This window comes from Acomys minous, assembly GCF_964271855.1.
Source record: "Acomys minous genome assembly, chromosome: 8".
NCBI lineage: Eukaryota > Metazoa > Chordata > Mammalia > Rodentia > Muridae > Acomys > Acomys minous.
Window position 1 is genome coordinate 19,166,888 of NC_140489.1, and position 20,868 is coordinate 19,187,755.

At 46.9% G+C, this 20,868-nt stretch overlaps 1 protein-coding gene across 5 annotated transcripts in view; it reads right to left on the minus strand.

The window, feature by feature from the left end:
• Positions 1-261: 261 nt before the first annotated feature.
• The window catches only part of TDP1 (tyrosyl-DNA phosphodiesterase 1), a 76,129-nt gene continuing 55,522 nt past the window's right edge, over positions 262-20,868 (minus strand). For 2 of the 5 annotated variants that reach the window (XM_084792022.1, XM_084792023.1), the window contains 2 exons: positions 13,517-13,625; positions 4,743-5,046 (listed from right to left, as the gene is read on the minus strand). In XM_084792022.1, coding sequence (XP_084648148.1) covers positions 4,973-5,046; positions 13,517-13,625 — 183 coding nt within the window. In that variant the 3' untranslated portion in view covers positions 4,743-4,972. The other 3 variants (XM_084792020.1, XM_084792019.1, XM_084792021.1) reach the window with 3 other exon arrangements.

The following is a 20,868-nucleotide window of genomic DNA, read 5'->3' on the forward strand; positions in this document are numbered from 1 at the left end:
TGTCACTGCTCAGGGTTCCATTCCATTTGTCCTTAGAATCCTCCAGGTATCAGCCCCACTTTTACAGATGAGAACAGGAGGATGCAGGCATTAGAACATGCCTGAGGTCTCAACAGCTTGGAGGGACAGAACTAGACAATTCTAATGAGTCCCCAATGCCTTGAAGCCGAGTCACCCTCCCGGGTGCCAACTCTCAAGCCTTAACCAGGGTGGCTGTCTACTCAGGGTGGGTGAGTCAACAAACCTAGAAAGGAATACATTTGACATAGAATCCTGTAAACACTCAGGTATATATAAATACAAACCGAACACAACTAACCACCCTGTCTGTGTTATATACAAGTACTTTTTTTTTTTAAACTCTGTCTCATCCAAAAGTGCTGGCTGTGACTCACTGACTTGATGAACAGGAATTTCGCGGTTCATTCTGGGTTGCTACCCTCAGTTTGAAACATTAGTTCTAGAACACTCAGGTTATACAGGCTTATCTATTTATGCAGCATTTTCAGAAACTTCGGTTTTTAAATACATCCCACAAGCTTGTGTACAGTTTGAGGAACAGACATAGGAAGCGTCCTTCGGCGCAGTGGTAATACTTCTCCCAGATGTATTTCTTGCTTAGAATCGACACAATGTTTGTCTCTGGCACTTTCTCCTTCTCTTTCCTCCCTACTGGGCCACCCTGCGGTCTGGGTTACATGTCTGCAATTCACAGGATGTACTTGTGGCCCAAGTGGGTTCACTGGGCCATCTAATCCTCTGAGTGGAGCTGTCTGAGAAAGTTTCCTTTCTCTGGAATGGCCAGCTGAAGGAAGATGGAGTTCTGGGGTAACCTCAGCCCCCAGGGGGAGAGAGCTTTTGTGAGAATGATGACCAGATCCTACAGAGCGGAGCTGACATGTGGACAGTCGTCATTGTACTGTGGACTCTCTGGCTCCGGCACCCTAGCTGAATCTCAGTTAAAGTCTCTCTTACAGTTGGAGACTCATCAGCCCCATTTCTGTAACTATGGAAGAACCCTGACCCATGAATCCTTTCATTAAAATATTGAAAAAAGGTTACAGAATGGCAGCTGATTGTAAAGACTGCTAAATTGTAGCAAACTCAATTATCTGAACACAATCAGCATTCAGTTGTCAAGATTTCTAAAGAACCTAGGAACAGACAGCCATGCACATACCATGACATCATCTGTGTCCTTGGACACAGAAAGGGACACGTGCTGGCTCGGCTGGGGTGTATCCATCACCCGAGATGAGGTGCAGCTCGTTCAGTAGCTAACTGGGTGACCATGAACCCCTCTAATACGCTGAGGAGAATCTCACCTGTGCCGCAGCGTGGAGCAGACTATATAGTCAGGCCCAATGAAACCGACCCTCCACACAACAAATGCCTCATGCCACCATTTCTCCTGTACTGTTTCATCCTGAGCATCTTCTTGTGAGTATGGAAAGGAGTTTGTTTCCCTTTTTATAACTAGTGAGAGCTCTTTAAAAACGTTGCTAGAAGGTGAACAGGAGACAGTGCTTTGTCAGGCTAGTCTCAATGGAGCAAAGTCTAAAGGGAAGGCCTGCTTTCACGCACTAGCTGGGCTCTGCCTTGAGATAGACTGCTCCGAACACCGTAGAACACAGGATTCAGGTTATGTTGAGGCTTTGGAAGGTTTTGTCGCCATTTGCATGCCATTGCTTTTGCTAGTAAGTACCCCAGTACCTAATTGCCTGAGCTGCCTCTTGCTCTCGCTAGCATGTAGCATCTGGGCCAATTTTTCCTACCTTGTACTTTGCTCTAGAAAGTAAGTAGAAATAGCAGGCTTCAGTCAGAGAATATGCCAGAATAACTCAACAGCGCAGTTTTCTGGCTTCCACACTCTGACCAGAAAGGAGCCCACTCGGCAGGAACCTGGGGCTGGCTTAAGTCATTCAGCGACTCAGGCCTGCATACTAATGTGGCATTTAGTGTTTGCGTTTACGTTCTGCTAGTTGCTTCTGTCGTGCCAACCATGATTTGTTATTACAGTGGATGGAAGCATACAGTCTTGTATAGTTACATCTCATGTATACAAAGTCTGGCCCTGGCTAGAGCACGGAACACCTGTCACTGTTGCTGCCTGGCCAAAAACAGGGTGCGGGATCTACACTGTCTGGGTTCAAATCCCAGCTATGTGATTTTGGATGAACAATCTGCTTGCTTTTTTTTTTTTTTCTTTGCTTATAATGAAAATCAGAGAGCTTCTTTGATAGGGTCATTAGGAAGACTGGATGAAACACAGGCAACAGTTCTGGGAAGTCAGGATTCAGTGACTGGCAAAGCTCAGGGAGCAGTGGGCACACCTGGGCTCAGATGACTACCGACCACTCCATGCTGGGTCACCACACTGGAAGTCAGAGCTCAGAGGCTGGCAAAGCTCAGGGACCAGTGGTCACACCTGGGCTCAGATGAACACCACTCCATGCTGGGTCACTACAGGCATTCCCAAGGAGCAAACGGCACGTGTGTGAATCTTATATGAGCAATGCTTCTAAATCATAGCATACTAGTTGACAGAAATATAAAAAGAAACTGTAGTTAAGTACAGCTTCCTGTGAGTTAAAATAAAGCCGCATTTAAAAGAAAAGAAAAAAAAAAGGTAGTTTGCAGTACTCTCTTGTCTAAGACTACTGCTTAGAACAAGACACTAGGATAATTTCCAAAAACTAGTGTAATTGGATCTAACTCATGCATACTGTGCTCTTAGTATACAGTCAATAGAAGTTTAGGTTCTACACTACAGTTCAGCTATATATGATCCAGTTAAGCTAAGTGACTGACTTGTGTCATCTTGCCATCCGTGTCAGTCCATCACTGTAACTGCCATCCTATAAGTGTAAATAAAGGACGCCTATGCAAACCTGCATTTCCAGCTGTTCTTCAGTCCAAGGTATGTGTTCTCAGGTTCTTTCTTGAGTTCTTAAGGAAGACATTATAGCTGTAACTCTTTGGTAATCAAAGTCGAATGCACTCTCCTAATCTGAACTAAAAACCATCTGCAGAAACGCAGCAGGGGTTAGGAGCACGGCTGATCTTGTGGCAGACTGGAAGCCAGCTCCCAGCAGCCACGCCAGGCAGCGCACAGCCTCCTGTAACTCCACCTCCAAGGACCCCCGTGTCCTCTTCTGACCTCCACAGGTCCCCGTGCACATGTGACATACTTACACAGACACATAAATAAAAATGAACCTTAAAAAAACCCCACCTAGATCATTCAGAAATGGCTTCATAATTAGTGAGAGTACTGTTATCTTAGAAAAATCAACTTTCTGTGAAGAAAAAAAGACATGGCAAAAATCAATCCAAGATTCCAAGCACGCCGAGCCTTGTGCACAAACCATACCCACTTGAAAGCCATACAACATTAAAATTTCTATTCAGAGAAACCCTCTAACATCTACTGCAGGAGAGGAAAGCGGAGCTTGCTCCGTGTGGCATGGTGTGGTACAGACTGTGTGAGATTCCTTGGTGGCAGAACTGGGTCTGCGCCATGGCTTCCTGTGAGACATCCTGCTATTAACTCTCTTGGAGTGTAGGCTCCTCGCTTGTAGAATGGGGCTTTAGCACAGGAAATAGAAGGGACCTCAGGAACCACAGTCAGTTTCTGTATGTGGAAAAGCAGCCTCCCGAGCTGTGGTTCCTTGTGTTCACGTGTGGGACACTCCCCTGATCGGTCTGCTGGCAGCTATGGAGAAGCAGAGGCTGGCTGTTTCACATGGTGCTGGGTCCTCAGCTGGGAGAGGAAGTTACCATACAGTGCTTCTGAGAGACTTCAAGGAGAGAGGAGGTAAGAACAAAGCTCAGAAGGGGCCACTCAGCTCCACCGAGGGGCTGCTCCAGCTAAGGAAGCTGAGCAGAAAACTGCGAATAATGAAGCATCATTTCCTCAGAAACACCAGCAGCTATGGGACATCTTTGATCGTTTTTTGCAACCTCCATATTCTCACTTATTCATTACTTCCTATGTGTCTTAGCAACATTGTCTGGAAAGCACATGGGGCGTGGCTGAGACCTGGTCTTTGCAGAGCCCAGGCTCCTGAGAGGGGCACAGGTTTGCAGACACTTGGAGCGCAGACCTCTTGGGTGCGGCCTCTGATGTTACCACCGTGCTTGTTCGCAGGCCACTGTCTACTAAGGGGGCCCTGCTGCTCTAGAGGAGTGACTAGGGGACCGGCCTATGACAAGCAGACAAAGCAAGTCGGGGACTTGAGGATCAGCATAATGACTGCAGAGTGGGGCAGCAGCCTCACACCTTTCTCAGCCTGTGCGTGCTGTGCACCGGAGGCCTAGGCCCCACCTTCCAGGTGCCGGCAGTGACTTCCTGCAGTAGTCTTGCAGCTGGAGGACCAATGCACGGGGATCGGAGGTATCCTGGCAGAGGTCTCCAGCCTCCTTCAATGGTAGGTTGATTCCTGGGGTCCAGAAAGATTGGAAATTGTGAGGGTGGAGAGAACGAATGATCCTGCTCTTTCCCTGAGCAGATGAAGGAAGGAAGTCTCTGGACAGACAGTGGAAACACCCAACACAGAGTCAAGCTCTGTTTTAGAAAGCTGGCTCCATCATGGAACCTCAAGCTCACCACTTGGGCTAGGCTGGCTAGCTAGCGAAACTCAGGGATCCCACTGCTCACACTGGGTTACAGGTGTACCCCCATCATGCCTGTTTTTTTGCATGCTTGCTGGGGATTGGTAATTTCATTCAGGGCATGAATACACTTTGAAATTCTATGAAGTTTAATAGCTTGATTTCAAGGACATAAAAAAGTGAATTAAGAAAATAACACTTCTTTTTAAATAAGAATGTTGACAATGACCATCAGACACATAACCAAGATTGGTTTTTGCAAAGAGGTTTGTATGGGTGCAAGATTTTAAGGGAGGTGCTCACTCAGTACAAACAAGAACATCTAATATCTTACGTTCAAATTTCACATCACTTTGTCTCAGGAGGGCACCCACATGTTCCCATGGGTATCAGGTGCTTTGACATAAGGAATGTTCCAAATCCATGGCCGATCTGGGGAGAAAGCAAATCACATCTCATTGATTTGGACAGTGCAACAGAACACATCTACTCGTCTCCTGGGATCAAAGCATTGATCAAAGCTCAGCTCTCCATGCTGTGAAGAATATTTTCGGAGTCAAGCCCGATGATACTGTCTGCAGACAATGGCTTCTGTAAAGGTTCCTGTGAGAACTGAGGGGCAGATGTGCAGACCAGGCAGCAAACCGCAGGGACCCTGCCACTCGCACTGCGGTTACAGGTGCATGCCACCATGGGTCCTTTTGGGTGGTTGCTGGGGTCTGAACTCAGGTTCTCTTGCTTGCGCAGCAAACACAGAGCCATCTCCCCAGTCCTTTTCTTCTTTTAGGAGCTGAAAAAAGTGCAACACCAGCTGGTTTGTGTCTGCTCTCATCTGGTCACATATAACCAAGAGGCCTTGGGTCATATGCTTAGGTTTTTGTTGTATTGTTATATTAAAGGTCAGCTATCGACAGGACAAGATTTCTACAAATGACTGAAGACCAGTGTCACAGAAGCAGCAGGTCTGGGCCTGTCCTCTGGCAAGAAGACCTGTGAAGGCTCCTAACACAATGAGAATGTTCACTAAATGGGGCTCCTCCCTCCCTTTTAACTTCTTAACTTGTCTCTCTCTCTCTCTCTCTCTCTCTCTCTCTCTCTCTCTCTCTCTCTCTCTCTCTCGGAGCACACATACATTGGCCTGAGGTTGGCATTATAAGTCTTCCATCACTTTCCATCTTACTCACTGAGGCAGGGTCTCTCAGTCGAACCCAGTGCTCATCAGTACAGCTAGTCTGACTGGCCAGCTTATGTGGTAATCCCAGTCTGACCACTGGAATGGCAAGGGGGCCACCATGTCCACCTGACAGTTATATGGGTTCTGGGGATTCAAACTCCAGCCTGCATATTTGTGTGACTAGTACTTAAACTGCTAATGACCCATCTCCCCAGTCTCATTAACTGGTGTTTAAATGACAACTAAGAACTTGAACAAACCATGGTCACAACACATTGCCGTGGCTAGAGTCCAACCATTTCAAAAGGACCACGAGACAGGTAGGGTGTGACACATCACAGGTTATAAGGAAGTCCCCATCATTGCCTCTGTAAGTATGACAGACAGATGGACTTCTAGGGTCACAGGAGGACAGCTAGCCAGTGACCCAGCGCTACACACTCGACTTTGTGCTGCGTCACCTCAGAGCAATCATGCCAACAGAAGGAGATCGGAATATGGCAACAAATTATCTTAACATCCTTGTCTCTGGCCTTGAAAGCATGGAACCAAACCCCTTCTTGTTAACTCACCAAGCTTGCTGGAGGGTGATAACCCCCAGGGCCTGTTGTACAGGTTCGTTTCCTAAAAGGCTGGGGACCAATGGCCTTGGACCCGACTTCCCCAACTCCCTATCTGCGGTCCTGTTCTTCTCCTTTGGAAACATCACCTTCTGTGCCTGGAGCCATTACATAGCCATCTTCCCCATGTCTTGCTCTGTGGGGTGACACTGTTCTGTTTCATTCCCAAGGCAGAGGCCATGAGTACTTCACAACGATGCCTGGCATGATGCTGACTTATTAACCAGCCAGTAACTTCAAGATTAGCTATATTTACTCCTCTACTTCGTCTCAGGCAATAGTGACCCAGGAAGCTCCCTGTTGGCAGACCTCCCACAGCTCTGTTCTATAAATGAGCAGAGTGCCAGGACCCTTGGGCGGAACACTTCCCATGCTACCTGACAGATCTGCCACCTCTTGGAGAGACAGAAAAAGAGCCAAGGGAAAAAGAGGGTAGCTATGACTCTACTGTACCTTTGTACCCATGACTACTGAAAATCCCCATTAACACTCACTGGCTTGGAGGAAACCTGTTTTAAGCAATCCTCTTAAATCTTCTAAAAGCCTCTCAAAAGATGGCGTGCTTGTAACCTACTCACACATGCATTCAGAATAGCTGTTCAGTGTGGACTAGATGCCAGGGCATTTGCGAGGTCCTGTAGATAGAAAAGAGGTGAGCCAGACATGCCAGCCTCACTGAGGGAACTCACAGTCCAACATGTGAGACAGAAAGTGAGTGGCCACATGTAACTGTCACCTTGTCTGTGGTTGGCTCCCTAGCCTGGTTGGGAAGAAGCTCCCTGGGCAGCCTGTTAGAGTAAGGTGATCTTTGCAGGTCCCAGCCCAGAAAGCTTGACTCAGTGGGTCTGGGCTGGGTCTGGCAATGTGCATTTGGATGGAGTTCCAAAGCTGATCTCAACCCAGGCAGAGGTTAGGATGCAGGATGATGGAAATGAGATACTGTTTTTGTTTTGTTTTTTTTTCTGGAATATAATGGAAACAGCAAAGGAACATGACCAGGTCTGCAGACGGATGTAGGACTTATTGTAGTTGGAAGAGACCAGGAAGACGAACAGTGTGAGGAGAACAAGGAAACCTCAGCTAAGGGTTAACACAGCTGGACGGCTGGGGCTGACAGCCTGCAGATTCCATACTTCGTGTTTCTACCTCACCTGCCCTTGGCTTCTCTGCTAACTCCAAACTTAGTGGGGTGTTCAAGTTTGTGTTAAGTATGGAAGGGTGAAGCCAGTCTGCCTGTGCAGCCTCTACCAAGCTAACCTGAGTGTCCCGGGCTCCTTGTTTGGAAAATGGGTTTTGTACTACAGTAGCGCTAGCATCTGGCAGCTCCACTAATCGTCCTCTAGGTTGCTTAGCAACCTCTGATGTCATCACTTGCTGCTGGCCAGTTGTGCACCAGATATAAAAAGGACCAACCCATCTCCTCCCTCCCTCTTCCTCTTCCCCCCTCCTCTCTCTCCCTTGCACTCTCTCTATCAGTCTCTCTATCCCCTGGAGTGCCCCTCCCCCTCCACCTCTCCCCACGCTTCTACAATAAATCTCTCCATATCAGATCTGTTGTGTCTTTCCTTATTTTTAATGATAACAAGTAGTCCTGTTAGGGGTTATGAAAATACAATGAATTAAATTGTGTCAAAATTTCCCATCAGCTCTTGGTATATTAAAAGTACTCAGGTAGTGACGGCACTACATAGTGATTTAAAAAAATCACTTAAAAAATCAACAGCGGCTATAGCATTTAGGATTGATGGTTCTGAAATTGCTTAGAGGATATATGTACTATGTATGTGCTGAAGCTGAACGTGGTATCTCAGGTGCCAGATTGGCTGCCAGGACCTCTTCTACTCAGTATTTACAACTATAGCTTATCAGCCTTTCCCAGCCACTTAAATTAACATAAACATATATATCATGCCAATGAGAGATCACATATAATGTGGGACACACCAATTGGATCATTCAAAGTTAACAACAGTTGTGAAAAGATCAGTCAGGATCACGTGCCTCCTGATATGAGGCATTAAGATGAACAAAATATGCTTTGGTGGTTTTCTTGGCAAACATATTACTGCCTGGACCTCGTGAAGAAGAAACGGTGGGCAAACCCAGCATCGGATGCTTCTCGTGGCTTACTAAGTAACTAGCCAATGCTCTGCAAAGTGTCAGTGTCACAAAATACACACAACTGTGGACCCGCCCCCATCAGTGGAGGCTAAAGGCAGGATAGATGACACCGCAGATGACCTGGGTGTTCTTGTTTGCTGTAAGAAGTGTGAATGCATTCCCCACAAGAAAAGCAAGACTCCATATATACTGCTGCCCTGAGAATGACACTGTGCTTATGGGATAAAATATACACTGCAATGCTTAGGGGCCAAAGATGTTACATCTTCAAATGTGTGAGGAAGGATGCAAACGGAGTAAAACACTGACGTGCTGAACTCTGATGGGAGGCACAAGGGAATTCCTGAACTCTCCCTGTGCTTTTTTGTGCACTTACAATGATGTCAAATTTTCGAATGAAAATTACTATATATGGGTAACCTTGTATCATTTTTTAAACAGAGAGGGATAGTAGAACACAGATGCTATGGAGGGGAAAAGGGAAAAGTGGAGGGCGGCTTAACTGTAGTGGAGAAGAGAAGGTAAGACAGAGGGACAGGGAGGAAGGAAAGGTAACAGCACTAAGGGTGTTTGACTGAACTAGGGAGTTACATTATTTTATAAGCTTACTTAAATTACCAAAAAAATATATACTTGTGTGTCCATGTGTGTCTAATATACAGTTTATATATGAAAGACACACATATACACATACACACTCATATATAAATACACAGTCTTACACACACTGTTCAAATTGAGTTATCTGACATAGAGTGATAATATTCCCTCCAGGAGTCATAGGCTACCTAACAAAAACCCAGTGCCAAGCAAGAGACACTATCCTTTGATCCTCTGAGTTGCTGCTGTGTGTGTGTGTGTGGGGGGGGCGGTCCAAGAGACCTCCAAACAGTACAGGCAATGGCTGAGGGAGGGAGGAGGAAAAGTCAGTTTTCTCTAGGGAGTAGCCCCCCTGAGAGGTTTCTTAATCCTAAGTGGTTATCCTTAAACATAATGTACATCAAGCAACACTAACTAGATTCAGTAGGGATTGTGTGTGTGTGTGTGTGTGTGTGTGTGTGTGTGTGTGCGTGCATGCGTGCTTGTGTGTAACAATAGCAATTACAGAAAACATCATGAATTTAGAGGGCTTAGGGGGGCATGGGAAGAATTTGAGGGGAAGACGGAGGGATGGAAAATTTAAAACAAAATAAAACAAGCTACTACTAGAACATAAAGAGTGTTGTTGAAGCTCCTTTGAATACTTACTTACGTCTTAAATGTGAGATGTGCTAATCTTACCACTAGGCTTGTTTGTCTTTCTTTTTCTTTGTTCCTTCTAGTGCTGAGGATCCCGGCTCAGGGTCTCCTGCACACACTCTAACAAAGAGCCACATCTCTGGCTTTCAACACTAATTAGGTCCAAGTATGACAGGCTTTCCTCTAACCTTACTGTACTTTACTCTCTTAATATATGATGCAAAGAATATCTGCTTAAAAGAAAGGAGAACATAGCAGCTAGCCTTGGGGTCAGTACAGTGACCTGTTTTGCGTGCTCTTCAAACTAAGGCCATCAATTGGACAAATGGAACTCCCATGTTAAGGGGACAGTGATTTCGCTCCCAAAGAGTTATGGGTTCCCTTTTACACACAGCCTTGCCTGCACTTGTTATTCTGCACTGCTGGTGGGAATAAACTAGTCCAGACACTGTGGATATCAGTACAGAGCTGTCTAAAATCTAAAAAGAGACCGACCACACGATCTAGCTACACTACTCCTGGCTGATTTTCCCAAAGGACTCCAAGTACACATTGCAGAGACGTGCACACTGTGACACTGCTGCAGTACGCACAGTAGCTCAATTACAGAACCAGCTCACTCCCTAAGCAGAGGAATGGGTCCAGAGAACGTTACATGTACATAACAGAAAAGACTCCAGTCACAAACAAAGCATGAGGTCATGCTGACTGCAGGCAAGGGAATGCAACGGGAGGGAGGGACTCAGATCAAGAGAATCAAGCCAGTCGCAGGAAGGCAAATATGCTTTCTTTCATTTGGCTCCAACATTTTTATATACTCACATAAAATCACTCATGTATATATTCCAGGAAGGGAAGGGAGAAATGAAGCAGTCTAGGGACACAAAAGGGACTAATGGGAGTGGGGAGGGAGGGGGAGGGGGACGGGAGAATATGTTCAACATAAAGTACATAGCTGTATGAACATTTAAAAACCTGCAGAGCTGGGTATATGGCTCAGTAGCAGAATGCTCGCCACACAGGTGCTGGCCCTGGGTTCCAACCCCAGCACGGGAAGGCGGGAATAACAAACAAACAAACAAACCCCACCATTCCCATTATTAAAATGGATCTGTCTTTACAAAAGAGTAACTTAAACGTGATGCAGGCAAGGACACAAGCCTATGTGCCTCACCCACCTACTGTGCACACAGTAGGCACAGACTTCAAGCGCTGTGCCTGCACACAGTAGGCACTGACTTCAAGCGCTGTGCCTGCACAGAGTAGGCTCTTGATATCATGTATCTGTAGAGAACTGTCAACTACCACTCAAAGCACCCCAGGAGCTGAGCCTTAATTTCTGTCACTTTGTCTGATCATTTTCTTTGTTCCAAGATAGTACCTGGCTGAGCTTTCACAGTGGGATATTCCTATGCTAAGCTTTTTGTGTGGACCTCTGATTAAAAAAAAAAAAAACCCAGAATGAGACCTTGCATGTGTTGCCATGGTTCAAAAATCGCTTTAAGAAATGAAGTGCTTTTGAAATGTTCTTAACTACGCGTTTTCTTCTGCCTTGGTAAAACACTTCTGGACGGGCCACAGAGCTTTATAGAACATAGGCTGTATTTGAAAGGTAACATCTGAATTACTGGTATTATTCTACATACTACTGAAGGAATGCAGACAAAATAATACTGATAAAACACAACCTTCCAATTTCTTTTATATGTACCTTTTAAAGAAAATGCCTAAGAAGCAAAACCTCAACACAACGCCCTAAGGCACTCTGCTTGCTGGTCGAAGATTTGACTCTACAGTTTAGGGTAACACCGCCCACTGGTAAACTTCCGGGCTGTTGCGGGTGCTCCTCCTACTTGAGGAGAAGGGACTTGAGGACATTTCCGGGCTTGTGATCTCTCCCATTCTTGTTTCTCACCACGTTGGAGAGGAGGACTCCTGGCTGGGGCAGGCATCCAGCCATGGCTAGGGAGGGCTCAGGGTCCCATCCTAGGAGGCGGGGCCCAAGGATACCATCCTAGCTCCTTCTCCTCTGGAACTTGACTTAAAAGAGAAGCATCGCAAAGAACAGAGAAAGCAAGGAAAGCCAGAGGTGAAGGGGCCTGACCTGCAAAGGCTACAGACTCAAAAGCCACAGCTCAGCGGACAGGGGAAGGGGCTCACCCTAGCTCTCTGTCCTATGTGCTGGGCTCTAAACTAGGCCTTACAGTAAGAACAGCTAGGGTAAATCCGGCCGATGTTAAGACTGCCAGCTGGGCTCGGCATTGTGGTAAAAACAGACATCACCTCAGTTAGTCTTTTCAACGGCCCCGGAGGAGGGACTGGTATCCCCAATCTGCAGACAGACACAAGCCTAAACTCAATGAATTGCCCACGGCTACTTCATAAGCTAGACAGATGGCACATAAATAAGTTATTTTAAATCATGGCCTCCCTTTTCACATTTTAGTTTGGCGGAGACTACGGTGAAATTTCACATCCTGTGGAATTTTGGTTAAATTCTAGGTAACCCTGCTGCGAGAATGAATGCATAACATACACACTCTCAAAGCTCAACAGAAGAGCCAGGCCTTGTGATTGCGTCGACATCTAGACAGGGGCAATGCCACCCGCAGGCTGCATGCTGGCACGCAGGATACAGGCCTTTGACCCCATCTGTCAATCTTAAGAAATGGGCTCACCAGATGGGGAAGTTTGGGGGGGAAAGCCCCATCACTGTGGGTGGGAAATTTGGCAGAACCCAGTTGGCCATTCTGGGAGAAGACAGGCCGCACTGTCTCCATCAGGGAACTGAAGACTTCGGACTATTAATGGGGTGATGCCATTAAACCCTTCCCACCAGAAAATAGTCTCTGTGCGGATGGTACAAGCTGCCCAGTGAGGACAGTCCTCCTGGGATGATGCCTGGCCTGGGGGATGTCTGACCCTGTGGATCAGTGGTTCTCAGCCTTCCTAATGCTGCGACCCTTTCATACAGTTCCTCATGCTGCGGTGACCCCTGACCATAAGATTGTTTCACTGTTACTTCTTAAGTATAATTTGATTACTTTTATGACTCATATGTGATACGCAGGGTATCCGATATGTGAGCATCAGGCTGACAAGCACTGCTGTAGACAGCTCTATGGACTCGTCACTGGGAAGTACACTTGGTCACTGCCTCTAGGAAAGTCAGAGCCCAGTGCATCAGATTTCAAAGAGTGGCCTGGTGACCTCTCCTGGGGGCGTCTGTGAATCAAACTGATTTCTTAGTGACACATGGCACCATGTGTTATCCTCACTTTGATGGCGTGCAGAGGCTATGTATGGGTGACATCACAACAGACTGAGTGACAGCAGCTGAGAGGGTGCAGCACTCAGCTTTTAAGCTGCACAATAAAGATGCTTTTGAAAACATGAAATGACACCACCTCCCTCTCTAATTTTGTCCTTTACTTCTGAAACTGGCCATAAAACATAATTTTAAAACTAATAAATCAATGTATATTTAAGCATTTTCCAGCTTTGTTTTTTTTATAGTAAATGACTATATATATGAAACACATAAATTAAAGCTCTTTATGATTTTTGATAACTGAGAGCAAATGGGTTCTAAGAGCAAGTGGCTTGAGTGGCTCCAGACAGGAAGTAAGAACCGTCTGCCAGTCTGAGCTTCCACGAGCCCGGCTTGCAGGGAGACCAGGGGCACCTCCGGGGTTGCTGACTTGGACTGTGGCACACTGGTCTGCAGCTCCTTTCGTTGGCGTCTCACCTTTACTCCCGTAGAGCTCTGGGGGCAGGTCGTAGGGCACAGGAAAGGAGGTCGCCGGCTCGCAGCTGCTGGAGAAGAACTTCTGTTTCACTTTGAAGGTGTCCAGGCCCTGCAGACACACAGAGGGAGCCCATCACTGAATCTTGTTTTCTAAAATAGCCAGAAGACGCTAAGAGGTAATTTATCTTTATGATATTTCCAGGAATACTGAGTGACTTTAGAGCTATTTCCAGTGTTGAAACTCCTTCCCCCAAATTATTTTCTTCTGTAACTCTGAGAAAGGCTATATGTGAGAGCGAGGTAAAAACCCAGTGAGTTTAATGAAGGACACAGAGGAAACAAGAGGAACAGGGCTGGGTGTGAGTGAGCCTGTTTCAAACAAGTACCATGCAGCTGGCAGGGGGTTTTCAGGAGTCCCTGGATGAAAACATCTCAGAATATTTTCAATATTGCTATAGTAACAGGTGATGACCACAAAAAGTCTATCCAGGTAAAACAAGAATAATGAGCATGCACAGCACAACAAATCACACGGCTATGAAACGATGACGTCATTGACTCAGTGTCCATGAACATAAAGCTAGAACTTGACCCATCCAGAACACATGTCAACGTACAATAAGCCCTGCTCTACAGCCTGCCCCTTACATTCTCTTTGCAGTCCCCTTGGGCAGTCCAAGATCCCAAGCTCCTGTAGAAGCCAATAATCCTTTGTTCCTGGAAAACTTGGGAACTTTTGGTTAGGAGACTATCTAGGTCCTTACTGTTGGATGTGAGCCTGTCGGAGTCCCCACTGGATCACACGTAAGGACCTGAGTTTGACAGACTAACAAGCTTCCCTTGTGGGTTAGGCATGTGTAGGCATAAGGTTATTGTGTAATTCAAATCCTGATTTCTGTACCCCCATATCTGGTGGCAAGCCTTGTTCTAAGACTATCCTGTTTCAAAGCTGTATAAAGTCTGCTCCAAAGTTGTCCCCTTGTATGCCAATACGGCAGCCCACAGCCAATTGCTGAGCAGCGGAGAGAATAGGCTGGACTTCCTGCCAGGCAGGGGAGGAGGAGTTAGAGGAGGAAGTAGGGATTGAGCCAAGGGATCAGTGATGGGAGAAGGTCCAAGAGACATTAGGAGAGGTGCTGGAGCAAGGAAAGTTACAAAGTCCAAATATCTCTGAGAAACATTTATTAAACAAATGTAAAAGAGCCTCAATTATTTTTGTGATAGAACTTGAGAAACAAACTCAGTTTTATAAAAATAACAGCCACAGGCATGGTACCAAGTTCTGGATCTATAGAAATCATTTCTGTCTCTATGGAATGCTGAGTGGGGAGAGGCGCTAAACAAATACATTTATATAGACGTCTAGAAATGACTGCAGTTTGTGGTACGTGCTGTGGAGAACAGTTTTAGGGTACTACAGGACAACAGTGGCCTGTTGTAGCCTTAGTGGTGACGTCACCTTAGTGGTGACGTCACCTTAGTGGTGACGGCCAGTGGATGCCTTCCTCCAAAGATGGAGACTGTGGTTTAACTGAAAGATGAGTAAGGTCTGCAGATGAGTGTTGAGAGGATAGTGTTGCAGGTCCAGGGACAGTATCCACAGAGGCCCAGAGTGGCTAAGGCCTGCCACGTTCTGGGAACTAAGAAACGTCAGGCAGCTACTTACTAAGTCTCAACTTCCTCATTTGCCAAAGGAGGTGGCCATTCATCATCTTAATGTTTGTCCTCATTTGATTTCTATTCTAGAAAGACCACAGCCAGGTAACTTGGGAGGAAAGGGTTCATTTCATCCATTAGCCTACAGTTCGCCAAGTTCGCCATGAAGTGAGTCACGGCAGGAACTTGGAGGCAGGGACTTCAGTGGAGACCAAGGGTGAACGCTGTCCATTGGCTTGTTTGCCATGGCTTGCTCAACTTTTTCTTATACACCCCAGGCCCACCTGCCCAGAAGTTGTACCCCTCACTGTGGGCTGGGCCCTCCCTCATCAATCATGAATCAGGAAATGCCCCTATAGACTTGCCTACTCGCTAATCTGATGGAGGCATTTTCTCATTCTCTCTTCCTAGATGACTTCAGCTGTGCCAGATCGACCAAAAAGCCAAGCCAAGCCAAGCCAAACCAAACCAAACCAAACCAAACCAAACCCAACCCAACCTGTGCAATGTTTCAACCTTAAGTCACTAGGACAGGTCCTGCTGCATAGCAGGTATGCAAACAAAACAAAAACAAACAAAAAACAAAACACTGAGCTGCAGGCATGAGATGAAAGTGCCTGCCCTGCTTGCTTTATTGGCTTCTGCATAACAGCAGCTGTGGTAACACTTGAGCAAGTGTCGTGTGCACATTAAGAACCACAGAAGAGGGCTGGATAGAGAACTTTCTTCATATGCATCCTTCCCTGGGTTCAATCCCCAGCACTGCAGGAAAACAAAGCACAAGGCCCCGCAGGCAGGTATGAGGTTACAGCAGTGGCAACGAGGCCAAGTGATGCGCCAAAGGCATTGTGTGACACAGACCAGAAACACCAGGCCAAAAAAACCAAAACCAACCCCCCAAAAAGCAACCCTCCCCCCCCCCAAAAAAAAAAACAAACCAAAAGCGGAAGAATGACTCACTTCTGTGGCAGGCTATGGAAAGGCTTTGTAGAAAATAGCACTTTAGTTGGGTTTTTAAAACTTGGGTATAATTCTGACAAACAGAGCAAAGGCAGGGACGAATATCAGGGGAGAGAGAAATACATCCGAGGGCAGGCTGGGAAAGCTTAGAGGAGGCACACTTCACCGTGCGGAGTGCGCTGACGCGGGTGTGGGGGTGGGGTGTTAATGCTGGAGACCTTTCACAGGCCTCTAAATGAAAAGAGAGGTGGACATCTGTGCTTTGCCTCTGTTAAGCCAGGTATGTTATCTGGTTATTAGTGACTCAGGCATGAGTCAGCCTGGAGGTGTTGGGGGAGATGTCTCGTTGCCGGGAGCCCTCATGTCCATCAACTGGAGATGTTGGAGCACTGAAGATACGGCTTGACTCTTGACTAATCCCTGCCTTGGAGCAAAAACTCTCCTATGCTTGCCTTGCTCCCTGTACTTCTTTGAGCTGACTGCCCATCACGCTCACCGAAATGTACCTCAGGGATCCAGGTAGGAGTCTGACTTTCTCAGCAACGGACACTGAGGAGCTACAGAGGATCTGAAGGAGACATCTCTCTGTGGGCAGCTGGGAAGCCTGGCAATAGACTGGAGATTGCTCAGCCAGGTGATCATGAGCTCGTGCAAGAGAAACAGGAAGTGGACACGGTAATGGAAGACACAAGCCGAAGGATTAGAACTGCAAAGGGCAGAGGACAGAAGCTGGAGGACAATCAAGTCCTGGAGGCTTGGGGCTGGTGAGGGTAGCTGAAGACACTAATGGCTGACACCGTCAGTCACGCATTCTCCATTCAGCGGTAGTGCTGGGCCATGTCACCACAAGCCAGCAGCTTGCCCTTTCTCAGCATCTCATCTTTGAGACATTCTCGATCTGGGGGATTATTTGCAGACTATTTGTTTGCTATTTGACTTTAGGTAGGTAACTTACTTTTCAGGGCCTTGGTTTCCTCCTCTGGGAAATGAAGATGACACAGCAGCATCCAACTCACAGAGCTCTGGTTAACTCATGGAGTTCTGGTTAACTCACAGAGCTCTGGTTACCTAACTCATGGAGCTCGGGTTAGCTCACGGAGCTCTGGTTAACTAACACGGAGTTCTGGTTAATTCACAGAGCTCTAGTTAACTCATAGAGCTCTGGTTAACTCACAGAGCTCTGGTTAACTAACTCATGGAGCTCTGGTTAACTAACTCACGGAGCTCTGCTTAACTCACAGAGCTCTGGTTAACTCACAGAGCTCTGGTTAACTAACTCATGGAGCTCTGTTTAACTCACAGTGCTCTGGTTAATTAACTCACGGAGCTCGGGTTAACTGAGCTAACTCACAGAGCTCTGGTTAACTAAGTAACTTGCGGAGTTCTGGTTAACTCGCAGAGCTCTGGTTAACTAACTCACAGAGCTCTGGTTAACTAACTCACGGAACTCTGGTTAACTAACTCACGGAGCTGTGGTTAACTTGCGGAGCTCTGGTTAACTAACTCATGGAGCTCTGGTGAACTCATGAAGCTCTGGTGAACTCACGGAGCTCTAGTGAACTCGCAGAGCTCTGGTTAACTAACTCACGGAGCTCTGGCTAACTAACTCACGGAACTCTGGTTAACTAACTCACAGAGCTGTAGTTAACTTGTGGAGCTCTGGTTAACTAACTCATGGAGCTCTGGTGAACTCACAGAGCTCTGGTGAACTCGCAGAGCTCTGGTTAACTAACTCGCAGAGCTCTGGTTAATTAACTCACAGAGTGCTGGTTAACTAACTCACGGAGCTGTGGTTAACTCACGGAGCTGTGGTGAGGACGCACAAGCTGTCCAGAATGACGCAGGGCATAAGAACGAACCAGTCCAGCTGTGAGTACCCAGGGCGTGCTTTGTGACAGTGACCCCTACTTCAAGAGGAGGAAGCAAACTTGGGGCTCGCATAGGTGTCCACAGACACCCTCCCTGTCTTTGGGATTTGTGGTCCTCTGCTCTTCCTACCAAGCAAACAGCTGGTCTCAGATTTGTCACTGAGAACCAGGAAAATGGAAAATCTTGCAACTGTAAGTCTTTATCTCATAGACTTATTATTTCTAACAGCCACGAAGCCACGGGAGAGTCTTGATGCCCTTAGCCCAGTTTCGATGGCCTACATGTTCCAAGCCTGGCCTCCCTCTTGTCATGTCTGACCTCAGACACAAGAATGTTTGAACCATCCATGTCTGACGAGAACCAATATACTTTTTTCTTGAATGCCATTTCTGATCCAAATTCTAGGGTATTAAAAAAAAAAAAAGTACCACTTTTCCCTTCAATCTGCATGTCAAATTATTTGAGGCTGTCTCCTAATTATCATTATTTATATATCACAGTGGTATTGCTTGGCATTTTACAAAACAGAGGAAGGCACCCTCCCAGGCACAGATACTTAACAGTTAAGACAATGCATTCGTAAAACACCAGGTGAGAGGGTGGACATGAATCACACACAACAAATTGCTGGCTTCTCTCTGCCTCCGCTGGGAGAGTGAAAGCACTGGTTATGCTGCGTTCATTTAGGCTCAGCAGTTTGACTCAATCAGGGAGGAGTCTGCTCAGCTCGCAGCCGCAGATGTGGCTTACTTTGTTAGCTGCACATGCTTATGTGGCAACCTTGAGTGTAAAACTCTGCACAAGATGTGTTTTTGTTTGTTTGTTGTTGTTGTTGTTTATTTTCTGAGACAGGGTCTCCCTGTGTAGTCCTGGCTGGCCTGGAATTTTTACGTATACCAGATTGGCCTTGAATTCACAGAGAACCAAGGTACCTGGGTTTCCCTGGGTGAAACTAGGATACCAGCTGTGTTTGCCAGTAGGAGCAAGAAGGGGAGAGAACAAATAAGCCTGCTTTATCAGATGGGTTGATTGGTAAGGAAGGAAACGACAGAAAGGTGGTGGCCTGTCCCCTGTCGCCCAGATGCTTGCAGCTAAGCTCGTAGGTGGGCACACCAACAGGGCTCTGGTAGCTCAAGGGTAGCCAGTGGGAGTGCAGCTTAGGGGGAGGAGGACCAGTGTGACAGCATGGGGGTGGCCTCAAGACTGCGATCTGGCCAGAAGCCTAGAGGACTGGCCTCTGCTTTCAACTCTTTAGTGTGTGCTGCCCCCATCTCCAGCAGCAGCCTTAAAGGAGTCTAAAACAAACAGAAGAGCGCCCAGGCTTGTGTCAAACCCTCTGCAGGCTCAGGCTTTCACTTCTCATGTGGCTCTACAAGCTTGTACTAGACGGTCCCCACTATAAGGCGGGCTTATGTGAGTGAATTAACTGGGCCAGTCTAGGGTCCCATCTGATCTCACTTGCAGTCCTTTATCCACCCGTCACTGTGGCTCCTATAGATCCAGGTCCCCCAGTGTTCCAACTTGGTGCCCGGGAGAGTTCAGTTTCTCAGCTCTGGGGCAATGTCTCTAATGTGTTCGCCCAGCCTGGCTCGTTCCACATTATTTCAGTGGGAGTGATTCATGGGTGGAATTTAAGAGGCTACAAGAAATGTTACATGGAGCACACACCTAGCTGTGGCCTCCTGGGAAACTGTGGGAACCCAGGTCATAGCTGGACAAAGAAAGTGTGTGGAGAGGCAGTGAGGTTGGAGGGCTCAGGTGCGGTGCAGTGAATTTCATTTGATCTTCCAGCCACACCACAGTCTTAGCCGAGCCTATCAGAATGACCATAAGACCATCTGAGAAGTTACCATTCGCTCGTGGTACGTGCCATCTTTGAGAATAGCAACAAGAAAAATAATACATATTTTAACCAAAACAGAGAAGGGAGAAGGTAGACTTGGTGATTAAAGTCAAGGCTTTCTGATTGTATTCAGGGTTTTTTGTTTTTGTTTGTTTGTTTGTTTTTAATCCTGACTACAGAAAAGTATGAACCCATTGCCTCAGAAGCAAATGAGGCTCAGAACAGGCTGGACAGTTCTGTCTCAATCAAGGCAGAAACATGTTGTCTTCAACTGGCTAAGGCTGAGACCCTTTAATATAGTTTCTCATGTTGTGGTGACCCTCTAGCCATAAACTTATTTCATAACTGTAATTTTGCTACTGTTATGAATTGTAACATAAATATCTGATATGCAGGATATCCGATATGCGACCCCTGTGAAAGGGTCCTTACACGCCCCCCAAGGGATCACAACCCACAGGTTTGATCTAGGTCAATTATAAAATTGCCAATGCCATTCTTGTTGCAAATAAGGCTCTCTACCCACTACAGTTTTGGGGCCCTGGGAGAGCTAAGTCACATGGCCAGTTACTGACTGATGAACGACAGGTCTTGTAACAGCTGCGGGAAAGTGAAGGCCCTCTAGCTACTGCCTCTGCCTGCTAGATGCTACACTTGCCTGTTTGCAATGCTGGTCTCAAGCCAGCACACAGGATGCAGTGACTGCAAGGGCTTACTGGTGAAGGACAGAAGTAGCACTGTTGGGTGCTGATGACTCGGAAATGTGGGTGGCATGGACACAGGGCTCTGCCCAGGAGGCACAAAGGAGACTGACTGAAGGGGAAGGCGGAGCTGGATGGTGTCCGTTCTGGCCAGCAGGCTGACTGCAGGACGCTGGACGAGCTAAGTCTGCAGCAACCGTGGAAGAAATCACACTGAGGTACGTCTCACTACCACCAAACAGGGGACAGTAACAAAGATGTAACCTCTGACCTCATTTCACAGCAAGCTGTGTTCTTGTCAGTAAGGTCATTAGCAACACAGA